This window comes from Sus scrofa, chromosome 12 (genome assembly GCF_054392235.1).
Source record: "Sus scrofa isolate SSC_HxYL_T2T_F1_AM1 chromosome 12, Sscrofa_HxYL_maternal_Yorkshire_Landrace_v2.0, whole genome shotgun sequence".
NCBI classification, from domain to species: domain Eukaryota; kingdom Metazoa; phylum Chordata; class Mammalia; order Artiodactyla; family Suidae; genus Sus; species Sus scrofa.
This window is the reverse complement of record NC_139394.1, coordinates 54,222,697-54,239,203: the sequence shown is the minus strand read 5'-3', so window position 1 is coordinate 54,239,203 and position 16,507 is coordinate 54,222,697. Positions and strand designations below refer to the sequence as shown.

The 16,507-nt window shown below is 38.2% G+C and overlaps 2 protein-coding genes across 18 annotated transcripts in view; one reads left to right on the top strand and one right to left on the bottom strand.

Moving 5' to 3' along the window:
• ASPA (aspartoacylase) overlaps window positions 1-4,962 on the bottom strand; it is a 29,477-nt gene extending 24,515 nt beyond the window's left edge. For 3 of the 11 annotated variants that reach the window (XR_014820167.1, XM_084982550.1, XM_084982552.1), the window contains exon 1: window positions 2,351-2,743. Coding sequence is in view for 9 of the 11 variants with exons in the window: in XM_084982550.1 (XP_084838676.1) it covers window positions 2,351-2,586 (236 nt within the window). In the remaining 2 variants the exon portion in view is untranslated. Of the gene's footprint in view, window positions 1-2,350; window positions 2,744-3,353; window positions 3,574-3,666; window positions 3,884-4,341; window positions 4,560-4,836 lie in introns of those variants that run through there. The other 8 variants (XR_014820166.1, XM_084982551.1, XM_084982548.1 and 5 more) reach the window with 6 other exon arrangements.
• A 2,344-nt stretch (window positions 4,963-7,306) lies between these two features.
• SPATA22 (spermatogenesis associated 22) overlaps window positions 7,307-16,507 on the top strand; it is a 170,916-nt gene continuing 161,715 nt past the window's right edge. For 5 of the 7 annotated variants that reach the window (XM_084982606.1, XM_084982608.1, XM_084982607.1 and 2 more), the window contains exons 1-5: window positions 7,307-7,364; window positions 9,495-9,606; window positions 11,257-11,385; window positions 13,238-13,298; window positions 13,435-13,530. In XM_084982606.1, the coding sequence (XP_084838732.1) occupies window positions 9,564-9,606; window positions 11,257-11,385; window positions 13,238-13,298; window positions 13,435-13,530 (329 nt within the window). In that variant the 5' untranslated portion in view covers window positions 7,307-7,364; window positions 9,495-9,563. Of the gene's footprint in view, window positions 7,365-9,494; window positions 9,607-11,256; window positions 11,386-13,237; window positions 13,299-13,434; window positions 13,531-16,507 lie in introns of those variants that run through there. The other 2 variants (XM_084982609.1, NM_001177921.1) reach the window with 2 other exon arrangements.

The window sequence follows — 16,507 nt, the reverse complement described above, 5'->3', positions numbered from 1 at the left end:
AGGTAGTAGTAAGGCCGGATGCGCAAAGATTCTTTAGGAGATTACTCTAACCATCCACAGAAGAAATAAAGTAAGGCAGTGAAAATAGAGAGGAAGATTAGATATGCAAAATACTTTCAATTATTCAATACTTGAGGGAGTTCCCGTCGTGGCGCAGTGGTTAACGAATCCGACTAGGATTCATGAGGTTGTGGGTTCAGTCCCTGGCCTTGCTCAGTGGGTTAAGGATCCGACCTTGCTGTGAGCTGTGGTGTAGGTCGCAGACGCTGCTCGGATCCCGCTGTTGCTGTGGCTCTGACGTAGGCTGGCAGCTACAGCTCCCATTAGACCCCTAGCCGGGGACCCTCCCATATGCTTCGGGAGTGGCCCAAGAAATGGCAAAAAGACAAAAAAAAATTATTCAATACTTGAATAATTGGAAGACTTAGTATCCCTCTAGACATAGGGGATGAGGAATGGGGAGGGTTCTAAGATGATTTCTGTAGGTGATTTGGTGCATAAAAGTGGTATCACTGATATGGGGGAAATAGGAAAAGCAGCAAAATTTGGGAGATGGGGGATGGGAAAATGTAACTGACTTATCTAGTTCATAAGTTTCCATAACCACCCTGAGAGAGAACTGTCTAGCCTCTGATAAATGTTCCTAGGTCAGGGATTGAACCAAAGCCACAGCAGTGACAATGCTGAATCCTCAAAAACTTGGCCACCAGGGAACTCCAGAAAGTGAATTTATAATAAAACTTTAAAAAAAGAAAAAAAAAAAAGAAAGTGAATTTAATTTAAAAGACTACTATCATTGAAATACATGCTACTGAATGCTCATAAAAAGAAAACTCAGGGAGTTCCCGTCGTGGCGCAGTGGTTAACGAATCCGACTAGGAACCATGAGGTTGCGGGTTCGGTCCCTGCCCTTGCTCAGTGGGTTAAGGATCTGGTGTTGCCGTGAGCTGTGGTGTAGGTTGCAGATGCGGCTCGGATCCCGCGTTGCTGTGGCTCTGGCGTAGGCCGGTGGCTACAGCTCCGATTCGACCCCTAGCCTGGGAACCTCCATATGCCGTGGGAGCGGCCCAAAGAAATAGCAAAAAGCCAAGAAAAAAAAAAAAAGAAAACTCACTCTAGTCCATCTCAGAGCTACTTGGGAAGTTAACAATGCAAACTAAAAGTTATTCTTGAACAAATCCTTACTTGTAATATAAGAGCTAGTTAATAGATGTTTTAGGTGAATAGATAAACTTTAATTGTGTCGATATAACCTCAGACATGGTTTGATGTACAAGGTATGACTAATGTATAAGTGCCTCAGAAAACGTCTATTCCATAAAGTGAGACAAATTTGTATGAATGTGGTAACCATCTTTTGATCTGTGATGGGATTAAATTGAAGCAACTCTCTAAACTCAAATTAGGATTTAACAGAAAATGAGTACATAAAGCAGTACTATGGTAGTTGTTTCTGTACATGACTGATATCTTAGCTTGCAGTCTGTTAGCTCATTGAGATTAAAAACCATTTTGTACATAGCTTTGTATATCCATGATACCTGGCACAGCGCCCTGTGAAGAGTGGGTGTTTAATAATATTTTTATGTAAATGAAAGAAAAAAGTGGTAAAAAGCTCATAGGCATATATATTTTTGGTAGTGGCTATAATGATGTATACAAAGGCAAAAATAATTAATAAGGACAAACCTAGAGTGTTATGTACATTGTATGCAATGTGTCATCAACTATAATTTAAATTCAGGTCTCAGTGATCCCCACTGAAGGTAGGACATCTACTCCTCAGATCACAGAGTGGACTAATGTTTTCTGAGGGTATTTATTCACTCTTTCATGCAACAAATATTAGTCGAAACATTACACATTTCTTAACTAGAACTTTAGGCATCATCATAAACATAGTTGCAGAAAAAGGAGCATTGTGCCACCTAGAAAGCTAACAAATATGTACCTAAGCATAATGGCCAAATATTAATGGAATGCAAAAGACTATTAAATCTGCTTCTTTACAGATACGATTTAAAAAATAAAAGCTTCTGTAATCTGTTGTTTCAGTCTGCATAGAATACATTTAAAAAGAAAAATCAGTTAAAAACCATCTGATGTTTTAAAAAGTTTCTAAAAGAGCACATGAATGCTCAGTTTAGATAACTGAGTAATTCATAATGGAGTATGATTAAAAGTGAAAGTGCTCTTATTCACAAGAGCAACTGTATGTATGGATATGAATATCATATGCATATACACATACACATGCTCTCACACATACTACTTTTCAGACAGACAGACAGACACACACACACACCCCTGTGCATGCACACACATACAACACAAATAAGAACAGTCTTACCCAAGATTTTCAGGGTCAAAAACTCGATTCAGGTCACAGTCAATATATCTGGTGCACTTCTCCACTGCTCTTGGGTTGGTTATAAATGGTTTTACCTCCAGCCCTGTTCTCTGAATCTCAGTGTTGTTCTCCAGCCAGTGCTTAACTAGAAATACTCCTGTGAGCTCATTCCCATGAGTTCCTCCAAATATAGCAACCTTTTTTATGGGATCTTCAGCAACTTGACAAGAAGTCATTTTATCAGGTAGTTTTATCTGATTTCTGCAATTCAGAAGGGAGGAGATCAAAGAAAACTTAATTTCTTAAGCAAACTTCAGAAATTTAAATCTAAATGAGACTTTAACCAAAGTGCAAAGTACAGAGTTCTCTTGAGTGGAGTATATTTTAATTTTCTGTTAGTTCTGAGCCTTGTTTATTATAAGGACACTCCCTTCTTTAGCCCTGCCCTTTACCATATTTGGATTAAAATATGCAGAGATCAACTAGAGATACAGCTGTTTACTTTAACTTCTAACTCCCTCAAATGGTCGTTAGACCTAAATGCAATAAAAATTAGCATCTCACACTAATGCAAAACTTCTGTTTTCTCTTCAGCTAGAATGTCATCTAATGGTGCATTCACTACTGTTTTAGTAATAAAAATAGATTATATTTTTCTTATCCTCAAAAATATAAAAGAGAAGTGGCCCACGATGTGCGTGTTATTATTCAGTATTTCTGTTTCCACTTTAAACCACTTCCTCTGAATTGAGTTCAGCAGCTCCCCCCAGCCCCGCTTAAATCATCAGAGGCCACGTGAATTTCATCTCTACATACAGCCAAAGGCAGAACTCAGAGGGCTCCTCTGGAACCAGCCTCCTTTCTTTGCAAATGCTTTTTTTTTTTTTTTTTTCTTTTTAGGGCTGCATCCGCAGCATATGGAAGTTCCCAGGCTAGGGGCTGAATCAGAGCTGCAGCTGCCAGCCTATGCCACAGCCATAGCAACGTGGAATCTTTAACTCACTGAGTGAGGCCAGGGATCGAACCTCTATCCTCATGGATACTAGTCGGGTTCATTATCCTCTGAGACACGATGAGAGCTCCCCAGAATGCTTTCTCATGGTCAGAGACACAAGAACCAAATCATGATCACTGTAAAAAGCTACTTTGAAACATGCTTTCTTTCTCATGAAGTTATTGGTGATTCTGTGTTGACTTCCTTAGGGATCTTCCTCACTCTTTGCCTGAAAAGGAAAGGAAAAACAACTGTTAGTAATTTTCAAGTTTTTGAGATGCCTGAAAATGTCCTGGGGCATGCTATATATACTATGATATGCTAGATTATATGAGTTTGTGTGGACACAGCCCAATTTACTGGGAGCAGGGACTCTCTTTCCACTGGAATGTGTTGCTCAAGAGGGGGTCGTTTTAGGGGAAATCATCTAGAATACTGTATGTACTAAGATGATTACGTCCCTTTGGAGAAATGACTCTGAGCCAAATCTGATTTGATTTCATGCTCAACCATCCAGAAAGTCAAATACGTTCAAGTATGAAAAACACTATGTGCTAGTAATGGGAGACTGTTTGAAAAGGGTACAACCAGAGTAAATCATTACAACTGCAGAGTAGTTTATTTTATAATGTTTGCCCACATATGTTATCTCAGTTTGCTCACACGTCCAGTTTATGAGATAGGATGGGTTAGGTACTGACAATCTCATTGCAGGGGTAAAGGAAAAAGAGGTTAAATAACTTGGTTAAGGTTCCCGAGTTTTCAAGAGAAAAACTTGGCCTGGGACCCAGGTTTTCTGAATCCAAGTCCAGCGTTTTTCACAGAACAATAGGGTGCTCCCTGTTATTTTTGGCTTCCCCAAAGTCCTAATTTTTCTCTTTCCAAATTCACGTAAACAGTCGGTACAGTGTGCTCAGGAAACAAATAAGCTTACGAACAAGACACACGAAGGAAATATAAATGTGAATGCTTCAAAATATTAAATATAAACCAATACCTGTATTCTTCCTTTAAGAGACTATAATGCATAGAGAAAGCATAGTAATAAAATCAAACTGTGCGCATTACAATTACTTTTCTAACTTCAGAAAAAGCCCCCGCAGCCTTTGATTTTCTACCCCCATTCGTGTACACTGCACACTTCAGTATAGAGATGCCAGAAACAAGCATAAATGTAAACAGATGACAGTCGCATTGTTCAGGTATTTTAGTTTTAAGAACAGTAGCTATGGTGAATTATTAACCCTCGATTATGTTTTGTTTCTTTTCTGCCAATGTGTGGTTAGCTCTGTCCTTTGCCCTAGTCTCTTTGGAAATGCTGCTTCAGCCCTGTAGTTGTAGCTGGCACAAATGACTTGTAGTTCAAGGCTTGTTTTATGGAATTTTAACTGATCAGCACTTTGAAGCACATCTACTATCCACAAAGTTTCCTTTACATGTCAAAATGAGTAACTTTTTGAGTTAATGAATTATAATTCTGTTTTATACTTACCTTGTTTATTGTGTACAGAGTTTGTCTTCTGCAGAAAGCTTTATTAGAAAAAAAGGAAAGCATTTCCTTAGAACTAGAGCAACAGAGGCTTTTCATACTCTTATTCCAAGTTAACTTCCAAAAGATTTTTAACTCCCTGTTTCCCAAAGCACACTAAATTTTTGAACCCTACAGAAACTGCACACTTTTATTAGTCTAGTTCTTTTCTGAGAGTGCATAGAAGTGATATTATACAAAGTGGGATCTTTTCTAGTTGTCACTATCTCACTATTAGGTTGCATATTTAATGTTTCGAGGTACAGAAAATAAGCCAAGTTACTTCCAGCACTACAAATGTTTTGTGGGGATGGTGGTGCCTGATTTACTAGTAAAATAATGTAGTTTAAAACAAAGGGAGAATAATTTTTCATAGTCGTAGCTGTACAATAGATTAACACTAGAAATTTTGTAGGAGAAAAATTTAATGCAGGGTTTGTTTCCAAAAATAGTGCAATAGGGGGATAGAGAGGGTCTTCTCTCCAAAATTACACATAAAGTGTCTTACACATATTGTGGTTGGCCAGTAGTCAAGTAATCAAACTACTCTTACTTGTTTAATTTTTTTATTCCTCTGTGGCCCTATAGCTGTCATCTATTCTGATTAACTTTCTAAGTGGAGATAAATAAATGGTAACTGGAACAACATAGGAATCAAATAAATTAAGTTTATAAACTGCTAGCAAAGATTCCATGTTGCTTATGTCTGTAGTCCTTATAGATGTAGTACAGGATGTTGCCCACAGTGAGTTTTAAGTTTTTTTCTTCCAATGAGAAATTTATTTTAGGTAGATGGGTGTTGTGTGTATGTGCATGTATGTTATGTATCAGGTCAGAACCTGCTTTCCTGAAACTTTTACTCGTTTTTTTTTTTTTTTTTTTTTAAGTCTCCTCTCTTGAACAATGAAGATGAAGTCTTTTTAGACAATTTACCGTGTGAAGCCTTTTTTTTTTTTTTTTTTTTTTTGTCTTTTTGCCTTTTCTTGGGCCACTCCTGGCATACGGAGGTTCCCAGGCTAGGGGTCAAATCAGAGCTGTAGCCACTGGCCTACGCCAGGGCCACAGCAACACGGGATCTGAGCCACATCTGTGAGCTACACCACAGCTCCCAGCAACGCCAGATCCTTAACCCACTGAGCAAGGCCAGGGACTGAACCCGCAATCTCATGGCTCCTAGTCAGATTCCTTAACCACTGAGCCACGAGGGGAACTCCCCGTGTGAAGTCTCATCTTTTCCAAATCAAATGGAGACCCCTTTCCTTCAAACCTATTCCTTAGTTTGGCAGTCAACATGATCTATTAGCTAGTCTCAATCTACCTCTAATCCTAGCTCTTAACATTCTCTTTTATTTGATCTAAACTTCAAAGAAGATACTAATATGTACCATGGTCTTAGGTCTTCACTAACAAACTTCATCTTTGGGTCCCTCTGCACCTCTTCCCTTCACCCTTTCTAGTCTTGAAATGGTCAGAAGATAGAGTAACAACAAAATATGGTCTTTGAACCCAGACAGAGGTAGAATTATTATTCCTGCCCTCCAGTATCTTCTTAATAAAAGGCAACTACTGATGGTAAACAAGGGCTAACATTTTTTGAGCACTTACAGTGTGCCAGAACCATTCAATTTAATATCTTTTGCGCAATTAAGTATTATTATTGACATCTTACTGAGGAAGGAAATGTAGGTTTAGAGGGGTTAACTTGCTCAAGAGCAGAGGCAGAGCAAGGAGCCAAGGGTCAGAGTCTGGGTCACTGCACCTTTCCTCTCCCGAGGCCCCAGTCTCTGAGGCGCAGACTCTTTCCCTCCCCCCTGCTAGTGCAGCACTGCCTGGCCTTCCTGCCTGGGCCTTGCGCCGCCGTCATCTAAACCCATGGCTCAGCTCTGCCAGCCTCCTAGCGACTCCAATGCCCCATCTGATTGACCTGACTCAGAAACTCAGCCAGACCAAGCGAGATCCTTATGAGGCCCACGGCCTTTGAGACATTCTCTTCTAGGCAGGCTCTGGGTTGCCATCGCATCTCACAAACTGAGGTCCAGAACCTAAGAAATGCTCTCCACGTGAGAGAACGGGGTTGGGAGACCAGCCGTGGGCCCTAATTTAGGACGAAGCCAGGGCAGAAGCCAGCGGGGCCCCACAGGCAACTAGAACAGGCTTGTCCGTCTCCAGGCAAAACTCCAAAGAGGTAGAACATTCCTTCATAGCGTACCTCACAGTGTGAGAACACAGGGGAGGTTGTGGGGCGGGGGTGAGGGGGGGGGAAGAGCTCAGGTTTCCGTTCCAGAGGGAGGGGGCAAGAATCTCTCCCTCTTTGTCCACAGAACGAAGGACGCCATTCTCCACCCCGCCCGGCCTGGAAGCCGTGGCGTCTGCGCCTGCGCGTCAGCAACGTGGGCGGGTGCGCATGCGTACGGCGCCACGCCTGCGCTTTTTCAGAGGCGGGAAGGGAGCGGCGGTTGCTGACTGAGCTGCTTCGGTAACGGTTGACTGAGGTGAGGCGCTTGAGGGTTAAAGTTGCGCGTCGTCTTAGCAGGAGGGCCAAGAAGGGAAGGAGCCTGTGTAGGCCCTAGGTACCAAACTGCCCTGATCCCCGGAACAGGAGAGATAGTTGGAAGAGAACAGGACCCTGACCGGAGTTTTTCGTTTTTCCCAGGAGGGGCGCACATAGGCCTCATGGCCTCGTTCTGAGGCAACGGTCTGTCGGTGTTTGGCGCACGCGCACGCACGCGTTAAGCAAACTTTCGGCACATCGACGCCACCACTCAGATTAATGCAGTTAGGGTCCAGTTGGAAGCCCGAGCGGGGAGCAGGGAGGAGGCGGTGGGAGCGTGGTTCAGAGTCCCTGTACCCAGGGTCAGTGGTCCAGAGTCAGAGACTCAGAAACGTGTCAACCCTAAATTCAGGATGTGTTGTTGGTGTTTCTGGGCTAAGAGAAGGTTGCGTAACCTCTGTTTTATTTATTTTTTATTTTGTTTTTTGTTTTTTTTAGGGCCCCACCCGCGGCATATGGAGGTTCCCAGGTTAGGGGTCGAATCGGAGCTGTAGCCGCCAGTCTACAGCACAGCCACGGCCACGCCAGATCCCAGCCTTGTCTGCGACCTACACCACAGCTCCCTGGCAACGCTGGATCCTTAACCCACTGAGCAAGGCCAGGGATCGAACCCACAGCCTCATGGTTCCTAGTCGGGTTCCTTAACCACTGAACCACAATGGGAACTCCCCGTAACCTCTCTTTTAGTTCCTAGAATGGGACCAAGAATATCTTCCAAAGGATTACGTATATCCAGCTTCAAGGCCAAGCTGTGGAAACAAAGGGGAGGCAGTCCCTGACCTCGTTTCTCGTTTTATTTCTAGAGGCGATATTTGGAAATTAATATTTACCTCAGTACGATTTACATTATTAGTCAAGTGGTGTTCATGTCTGTTTGTTTTATGGGGCAGTGAACTTGGGAGCAGAAATGATCTTGTTTGCATTTTACCTTTTCACAGAAGAGGTCTTTGTTGAATTAAATTGGGATTAAAATATAAGAGGCTAAACATGGAAAAAATACGGCAAAAACTGTGATAAAAGAAAAAAATAGCGAAAAAAATCTTGTTTCAGTTATTGAAGTTATAGAAATAGTGGAAACTTATCGTTACTGTTATTCTGGATATTAAATGAGGCCTTTGTCTTGGTATTGTATCATCCAGGGATATCAAATTAATGGCCAAAGCAGATGATCTGCATAGAGGGGATGTTTTGTTTTTTGCCGTGACGGAAGCATGTGAAAATTCCTAGGCCAGGGATGGAATCCGTGCCACAGCAGCAACCCAAGCTGCTGCAGTGACAGTGTCTGATATTTAACCCTCTGCTCCAACAAAAGAACTGCTGAATAGAGTTTTTTTCTTTTTTTACATGTAATTTTCTTTCTTTTTAAAAATTAAAGTGTTGATTTACAGTGTATTTTTAGTTTCTGTTGTACAGCATAGAGTTTTAAACAGACACAGAACATAGTCTTTTTTTTTTTTTTTTTGGCTTTTTCTAGGGCCACTCCCTCCGCATATGCAGGTTCCCAGGCTAGGGGTCTAATCGGAGCTGTAGTCGCCGGCCTACGCCAGAGCCACAGCAATGCGGCATCCGAGCCGGGTCTGCAACCTACATCTCAGCTCACGGCAACGCTGGATCCTTAACCCACTGAGCAAGGCCAGGGATTGAACCTGCAACCTTGGTTGTATTTGTTAACCACTGTGCCACGACGGGAACTCCAAGAACATATTCTTACATGACTAGTTCAATTATGTATGTTTGCCAGTGTTGTAGTCCATTTCCCTCTTTGTAGATCTGTTTTAGATTTATTCTTACTGTGGGTCCTTGGTTCTGTAATAAATTACATAGACTCTGTGAAAATCCACATGTGTTTAGGAAGCAAGGCTATAGTCACTCTAGTCTTAACTTACTTCAAACAGATTTGGAAAAATAGGTTATGTTGAAAAATCTTACTCAAAAAGCAAAAGACGCCATAGAGTGTTTATGTTATCAGGTTCAAAATCAAAGTTTTAAACCCTAATTTCAGTAATTACCAGGTTGAGAATTTGATTTTGCTGTTGATACAGTATGAGTTATAAATTTCTTGTTTTTGAAGGTTTAGTCAACTTCATGTTGTAAAGTTGGAGTGCTAAAGAAAAAGTTAGAGACTTTGATATTGAAGGAAATGAAGAGAAACCTAAATGAAAATTCAGCTCGAAGTACAGCAGGTATTGATCAACTTTTATTTAAAGATTTTTTTTATAGTTTGTATGTAACATGTAAACCTTGTATAGTATATAGATGCAACATTTTGGAAGGAACTTTTAAAAAGAATGAACATATAGTCTACCTGCTTTACTTTTTAGGCTGAAGGAAAGAACTTTTTACTCAAGACGAAATGGCCTAGGTGGAAATAAAATCAGACTTTCCTGGATTTATGCTTTCTGCAAACCCAGTTGCTTGAGTTGTTTTGTGCTTTTATGCTGAAAGTAAAGAAATTAATAATATTTAACATTTTTATTTATGACTTATTTAAAATAGTTCCAGAAGTATTTCTTTTCTCCCTAACAGCTTCCCCTGCCATTTATGCATTCCCAATTTATTAGTATAAGGACAGAAGCAAGGATGATGAGAACCAAGGGAATGATGATGGTGCACAGTGAAGATAACAGCTGTTGTTTATGGTGGATGTACTGTATTCTGGGCACTTGATTATATATATTAATTTATTTAACTCTGAGATAGTTATTATTATCACACCTGTTTTCTAGATGAGAAACAAAGGCACAAAGATGCTAAGTAAGTAATGTATGAAATGGAAGAAAGACATTAAATCATATATTACTATTATGTCATATTGACACAATGAGTTTAAGGAGATAGCTGTATTTTGTACTTTAAAATTATAATTCAAGCCTTCTTTGAAGCTGTAATTCAAACATAGACAGTCTGACCTCTAGAACCCACATCATTTTCCCAGCTGTTCATTAGGCAGTTATCACAGAGTATATTCTCCTGTAGTGTTGATGGATCAACTAGTGTTTAGTACAGTGGCAAGATATCTAAACTGAGTTAGGAAGCTTGAGCCCTATCTAGGTTCTTTAACTTTGGCAGTGTGCAAGCTTTTTGACTTCTTTTCTCCCTGAGATACCTTTTAATTTTAGTGTTTGTAAATTCTGACTTCTGACTTGACTTGAGATCTCAGGTCTCTCATCTGGAGGGTGTGGAGTAGTATTTATTCTCATTTATATTTATTCCTGTTACTCTTGGGCATTCTTAAAATGATCCACAGAAATATGCACTACAGACACCTGGAGTTTGTGCTGAAATTGCAGAGTTTTGGCTTCCAAAAATTATTAAAATAAAACCTATGTGAGTGGCATCTAGGAACTGGCCTGTTAAGCATAATTACAGATAAGTCTTACTAAAGTTTGAGAACCATGGCATTAAAGGGTGTGCTGCCGTCGTTCAGAGAGTGGTTAGGGTTTTGGAAAGCATGGGTCAAATTTTGTTTTTCCCTTACCTTTATTGTACTTGAAGGGTCCCCTCCAGTTGATATGATGATAAGCAAGTACAGGAGGGAAGTAAGGAAAACAAACAGTGGATTTGGAAAGGTTTGGGGGATGAGGGAGGAGATGGGAATTAATTCCAAACAAGAGAATTAAGGCACTGTTAACAGAATATGAAAGGAGTTTTTAGACAAAGCTATTTGGTATCCTAAAAAGATTGTAAAAATATATCCAAATCTATAGAAATATATCTAATAAATGTGAAATTAACATATAGAAGTAGACAAATCCAAGTTGTGTATTATATGAGTAATTATTCTATAATTAGATTTGCCTATTAGGTACTAATTTATTGGTACATCAATTTAGGCTGTTTGCCTGTACCATTGTTCAATCAGAAAAAGAGGAATAGACAGCCATTAACATCCAGTCCACTTAAAAATGATCCAGGTGTCAGTACTGCTTCTGACAGTTATGATTTCCCTCCTCTACCAACAGGTAAGAAAATAAGGTGAAAATTTTCAGTAAGTACAAAATGGGATTATAGAAAATTACCATTTCTGTTTTAGTATAATGGAAATAGAAAGTTTATTTTTTTCTTCTTCCCACTATCCAATTATAAGCATTACTTGGCTCTTTTTGAACATTCCAGTACAGTAGTTTGGGTTTCCTTGTCTACAGGGATGTCTTAGCATTTAAATGGAGTATCTTAAATGTGGAGCCTTTGTTCTAATAAAGTAGTAGCCTATATTGTAAAGATATTTTTCTTTTTCAAAACACATAGGTATTATAACTTAAATATTTGGTGATAAAGAATGAAGAAACTCAAGTTGCTTCAGGAATAAGGATAAGTGTGAATGGGAACATTGGAAAAATTGAAGAAAATAGACTTTAGGAAGGGTAGAAGCCCAGGAATTTCTAGTGCTTGGCCCTAGTCTTTTTTCTCTTCTTACATCATCTTTGCCTTTCTTCATTTGTTGGTTTTCACTCTTTCATCCAGTTGGCTTCCTTATAGCTTCAACTGGCACGTGAGCTGAATTGCCCTTGTTGGGTGTTAACATAGTTTTTAGTTCTAGTTCTCAGAGCCTGTCGTTGGCTGCCCACTGTTTCTCCTGATTCAAATTCTAGAGAAAGAGAGCCTTTGCTTCAGTTCATATTTTAAAGTGAGGTAACTGAAATCCTGATTTAGCTTTATGGTTAGGCCTCTAATCTCTGAAACAATTAGCTGTGGTGGGTTGTGCTGGGAGGTCTTAATGTTTGCTTACTTTTTACTCCTTTCTGGAAGAAGGCATGAACAGTGGACAGGCAGATATTCTGAAATGTACTTGGTACATGCTGGTTATATACATTTACTTTTTTGGGTACATGTTAAAAAACCTTTAGTAGGATTTTATGCAGCTAGAATTTTAAAATCCTTTTATAGATGACAACACTTGTTAATTTCATTCAGTGTGCACCATAGATTTTAAGCTACTTTAAAATCTTTATTTTTTTTCTTACACGTTTGAGGAATTAGAAGTATGAATTTAATATAATTATCATTTTTATGGATAAAAATAAAAAATTCACATAGGTGTGCATGAGTGGGCATTTATCTGGTCATCTACTACTATTAAAAAATTCTGAGTAGCGTGAGTGATGGATCATCTTGAAAAATAACAGCTAGAGTTCAACATAGGGAAGTGTGCATTCTCCTGAAGTACTGAACTCTTTAAACTCTGACCAGGATTGCTATCTATCAGAGATATAATAATATTCTTATATTGGGTAAGAGATAGGACTAGACCAGTGTTTTCCAAATTTTTTCTTGATCCATTAATACATTGGTAAATAGCCAATTTTTAAAGAAGAGAAACAGAAGAGACTTAAGTAGAATAGAATATAAAATATCAGTGTATCACACATAGTAAGAATAAGAATTGTTGGTAAAATTGTTACGTTTTCTCTCTCTCAGACACACATGTGTACACATGCACATCATGCATGTATATGTTCTGGGTTTTGATGTATTTCTTGCTGTGCATTGGGATTAAGAAACAATGATTTTATTATAATGAGTTTACATTACAAAGAACAAGGTGCTATACTAGGATTGACTGTGCAAGAAATATGAACTAAGCTATTACCTTGCTTAGAGTACAATGGGAGGAAAGACATCTAAAAAAATGAATAAAGTAGGCTGTGACAAATTCCACAACAAAGTACTGTTGGAGAACATGTCCATATATTTAAGTTCTTTTCTTCTTCAAGTTTTCAACTTCTTCTCCCTGCAAATTAAATAAATATCAAATAATTATTTCAAAAAAAGTTATATATTTTATTCTTATGTATGTTACTTATATCTTTTGAGATTGGGCCTGGGAAGCTATGAATCCAGAGTTGCCTCCTTTAAGAAAACCAGTGAACACAGGGTATGTGGAAAAATATATACCAATGAATGTGTTTGTCTGTTACTGACTGATGTTATTCTTCTATGTATATTTTATATTTTTGTATTTCTCAATTGGGGAACAAATAGTTAATAAGACATTTTTTTTTTCTTGAAAGGCAAATACCGCTTTCAGTTTCTCATCCCCTGAGAAATCAAGATTCTGTGTCTATATCTATTCAATCAAATGCTGAAAGAAGCAAGAGTGGTTGGAGGTGAGTCTGCTTAAGATTTTTATTATTCTGTTTATTCTTCTCCTTCCCAACTCCTCCTTTACTCCCTTCCCTCTTCCTCTATCTTAAACAGAATTACATTTAGGAAATTTTTATACTTAATAACTATGTATAGTTATATTAATTATGTTTTGTAAAAGAAGGGAATATGCCATATACAACTTTAAAAGTAGGTAATTTGGCAGTAATTATATTTCCAGAGAATACTTCATATTATAAAGAAATTTCTGCTAGTATTTATCATGATGAATTTTTAATTTTGCTGTATATCATTAATGATCTAATTGACAGTAGGTAAAGAGTTAAGAATAACTGTATCTAAATGTTGGATGTATTTAAAGATTGAGAACCAAATAGAATTCTCAGTCTTACCCCGGTAAGGTAGTCAGCTCCAATGAAAATAGGGTAGTGTAAGAAAGGAAAGGTGGAGAATGAAATGCATAAACATCTGTAGTGGTAGGGCTCAAGAAATGAAGAAGACCATCAAGGAAGATGGTGAGGGTACTTCTGGGTCATTGTTGGAAGTATCTAAGTTTAATGTCTAAGTAATATGAAAAAAACAGAAAAAGGACCTGGATTATTTTTTAGGTTGAGCTTTAGTATTCTTAGGCAAGTGGCAAATATTGAAAGAAATAATTTGGGAAACAAAGTTTTGGAAAAACAACACCAAACCCAGATCATGTATCAGTCATTATTTAGTGCCTCAATATGTTATTTTAATAATCCTTACAACTACCCTATGAAGTTAACCTTACTCTCACTTTCATTAGATAAAGATACCATATTTTTTAAAAGGGGAAACTTTATTTAATAAAGTGGTTAATATAGCAAAATAATATTCTTATTTTAAAAAATTTAATATTAATATTACTAGTCATGCTATCTTCCTCAGGACCAGTTAGTTCTTTCTTCAGTACCACTGCTTGACACTAGGCCTAGTCAGTGGTTTGAGATATTCCTTGGAGGCATAGTTCCAGCTGCAAGTGCTAGGAGAAAATTCATGCTGATGGGTATTAGAGAATTAGGTACCAGATTATAATCTGGATAGGTAGTCAGTATCAGATATTCCAGTTTGAAATAATAGATGACCTGTCAGATGGAATGTAACATCAGAAAATAGAGGACCAGAAAACACTTGAAAACCCAAGTAGGCACTTGGTAATCTGTTGAATATCTTTTAACTTGTTCTATGCTTAGGTTTAGAATCTAGGCTAACATTGACAGATTTAGCAAATAAAAATACAGGATGCCCAGTTAAAATTGAATTTCAGGTAATCAACACATAGTGCCACATGTAGTGTTTGGGACATACTTACACTAAAATTTTGTTATTTATTTGAAATTCAAATTTAACTGGGTATCCTGTATTTTATCCTGTAACTCTTATCTAGACTATCCTGAAACATGAAATTTGCAAGAGCAATGCAGACTCCCATTCTTTTAGGTATTATGCTGTTAGACAAGTTGTTAAGATAGGTTTAATTTACCAGAATTACTATACTGGATGAGAAGGAGGGATGAACTGAGGTTACATCTTCAAGCTTTTATGCTCCTACAACTAGACTTAATTGGTCTTAGAGAAATTAGGATTGCACTTGGTGGTTAAGAAATCTCAGTTGAGGAGAGGTGAAAACTTTAGAAATTGGAAATTGGACACAATCTGGCAAATAGGTTCATGTAGAGACATAAATTGTTTTTAAGGGAAGACAAGGTGTTCTCTTTTTTTCTATAATAGTCTACTGTTCTTATTATAAAAGTAATATAATCCTTCTAGGAAAAAAAGTGAAAGGTAAAAAGTTATTCATAGTCACATTGATCCAGAGATAGCCATTAATTAATTTTTAACCTCAAGCTTGGGGTTAATAGATGCATTCCTTTGGAATGGATTACCAATGAGATCCTGCTGTGTAGCACTGGGAACTATGTCTATTCACTTATGATGGAGCATGATAATGTGATAAAAAAGAATGTATACATGTATGTGTAACTGGGTCACCATGCTGTACAGTAGGAAAAAAAATAATGTATTGGGGAAATAAAAAAAAATAAAAAAATAATTTTTTAACAGAAAAATCAAGGTATATCTTTCTTAAAATCTTATTTAAAAAAGTTGAGCTAGATGATATCCAGAGACCTGCCAGCACTAAATGTGTATGGTGGATAAAATATAAAATTCTTTTGATGTATTTATGTAAACTTTGTGTTGTCTTGTCTGTCGCTACCATGAAAGTCCTTCATTAAGGATTTTATAAACATAACAGTTTATTTGATGTTCTTATATATGGAGTAATTAGAATACCTATTGCCCTATTCACTTGGAATTGTTTTCTTACCATGCATCATGTCTTTCAATGATTCTTGTTATATAGACCTGCTGTAAAAGTTAATGTAAGGTAATGTATAATTTAAGTCAGTAACTCATAGAAAGAAATGGCAGACTCCCCATAATAACTAAATTTTACGTCTCCTTTACCTTGCTCGGATTGGCCAAAGATTGGATTCTTCTCTTTCATACTCTGTCTCTGGAGCACTTTCTTGACACTCCCATCCTTGTTACGATTCTTCTGGACCGTAGTTGAATGTTGTACTTCTAACCTATTAAGATCTTTAAGCTCCTTGGTAATTGCTGGACAGCCTTAGCTTAAATACTCTGAATCCAGAGATTTTCATGTCCTCATAGGCATTTGATGAAGGGGAAGGTAATTTTAGTTTCTTTTTTTTTTTCCTTTGTCTTTTTAAGGGCTGAACCTGTGGCATGTGGAGGTTCCCAGGCTAGGGGTCAAATCTGAGCTGCAGCTGCTGGCTTACACCACAGCCACAGCAACGTGGGATCCAAGCCACATCTCATGGCAGCATCAGATCCTTAACCCACTGAGCAGAACCAGGGATCAAACCCATATCCTCATGGATACTAGTTGGGTTTGTTAACCACTGAGCCACGATGGGAACTCCTAGTTTC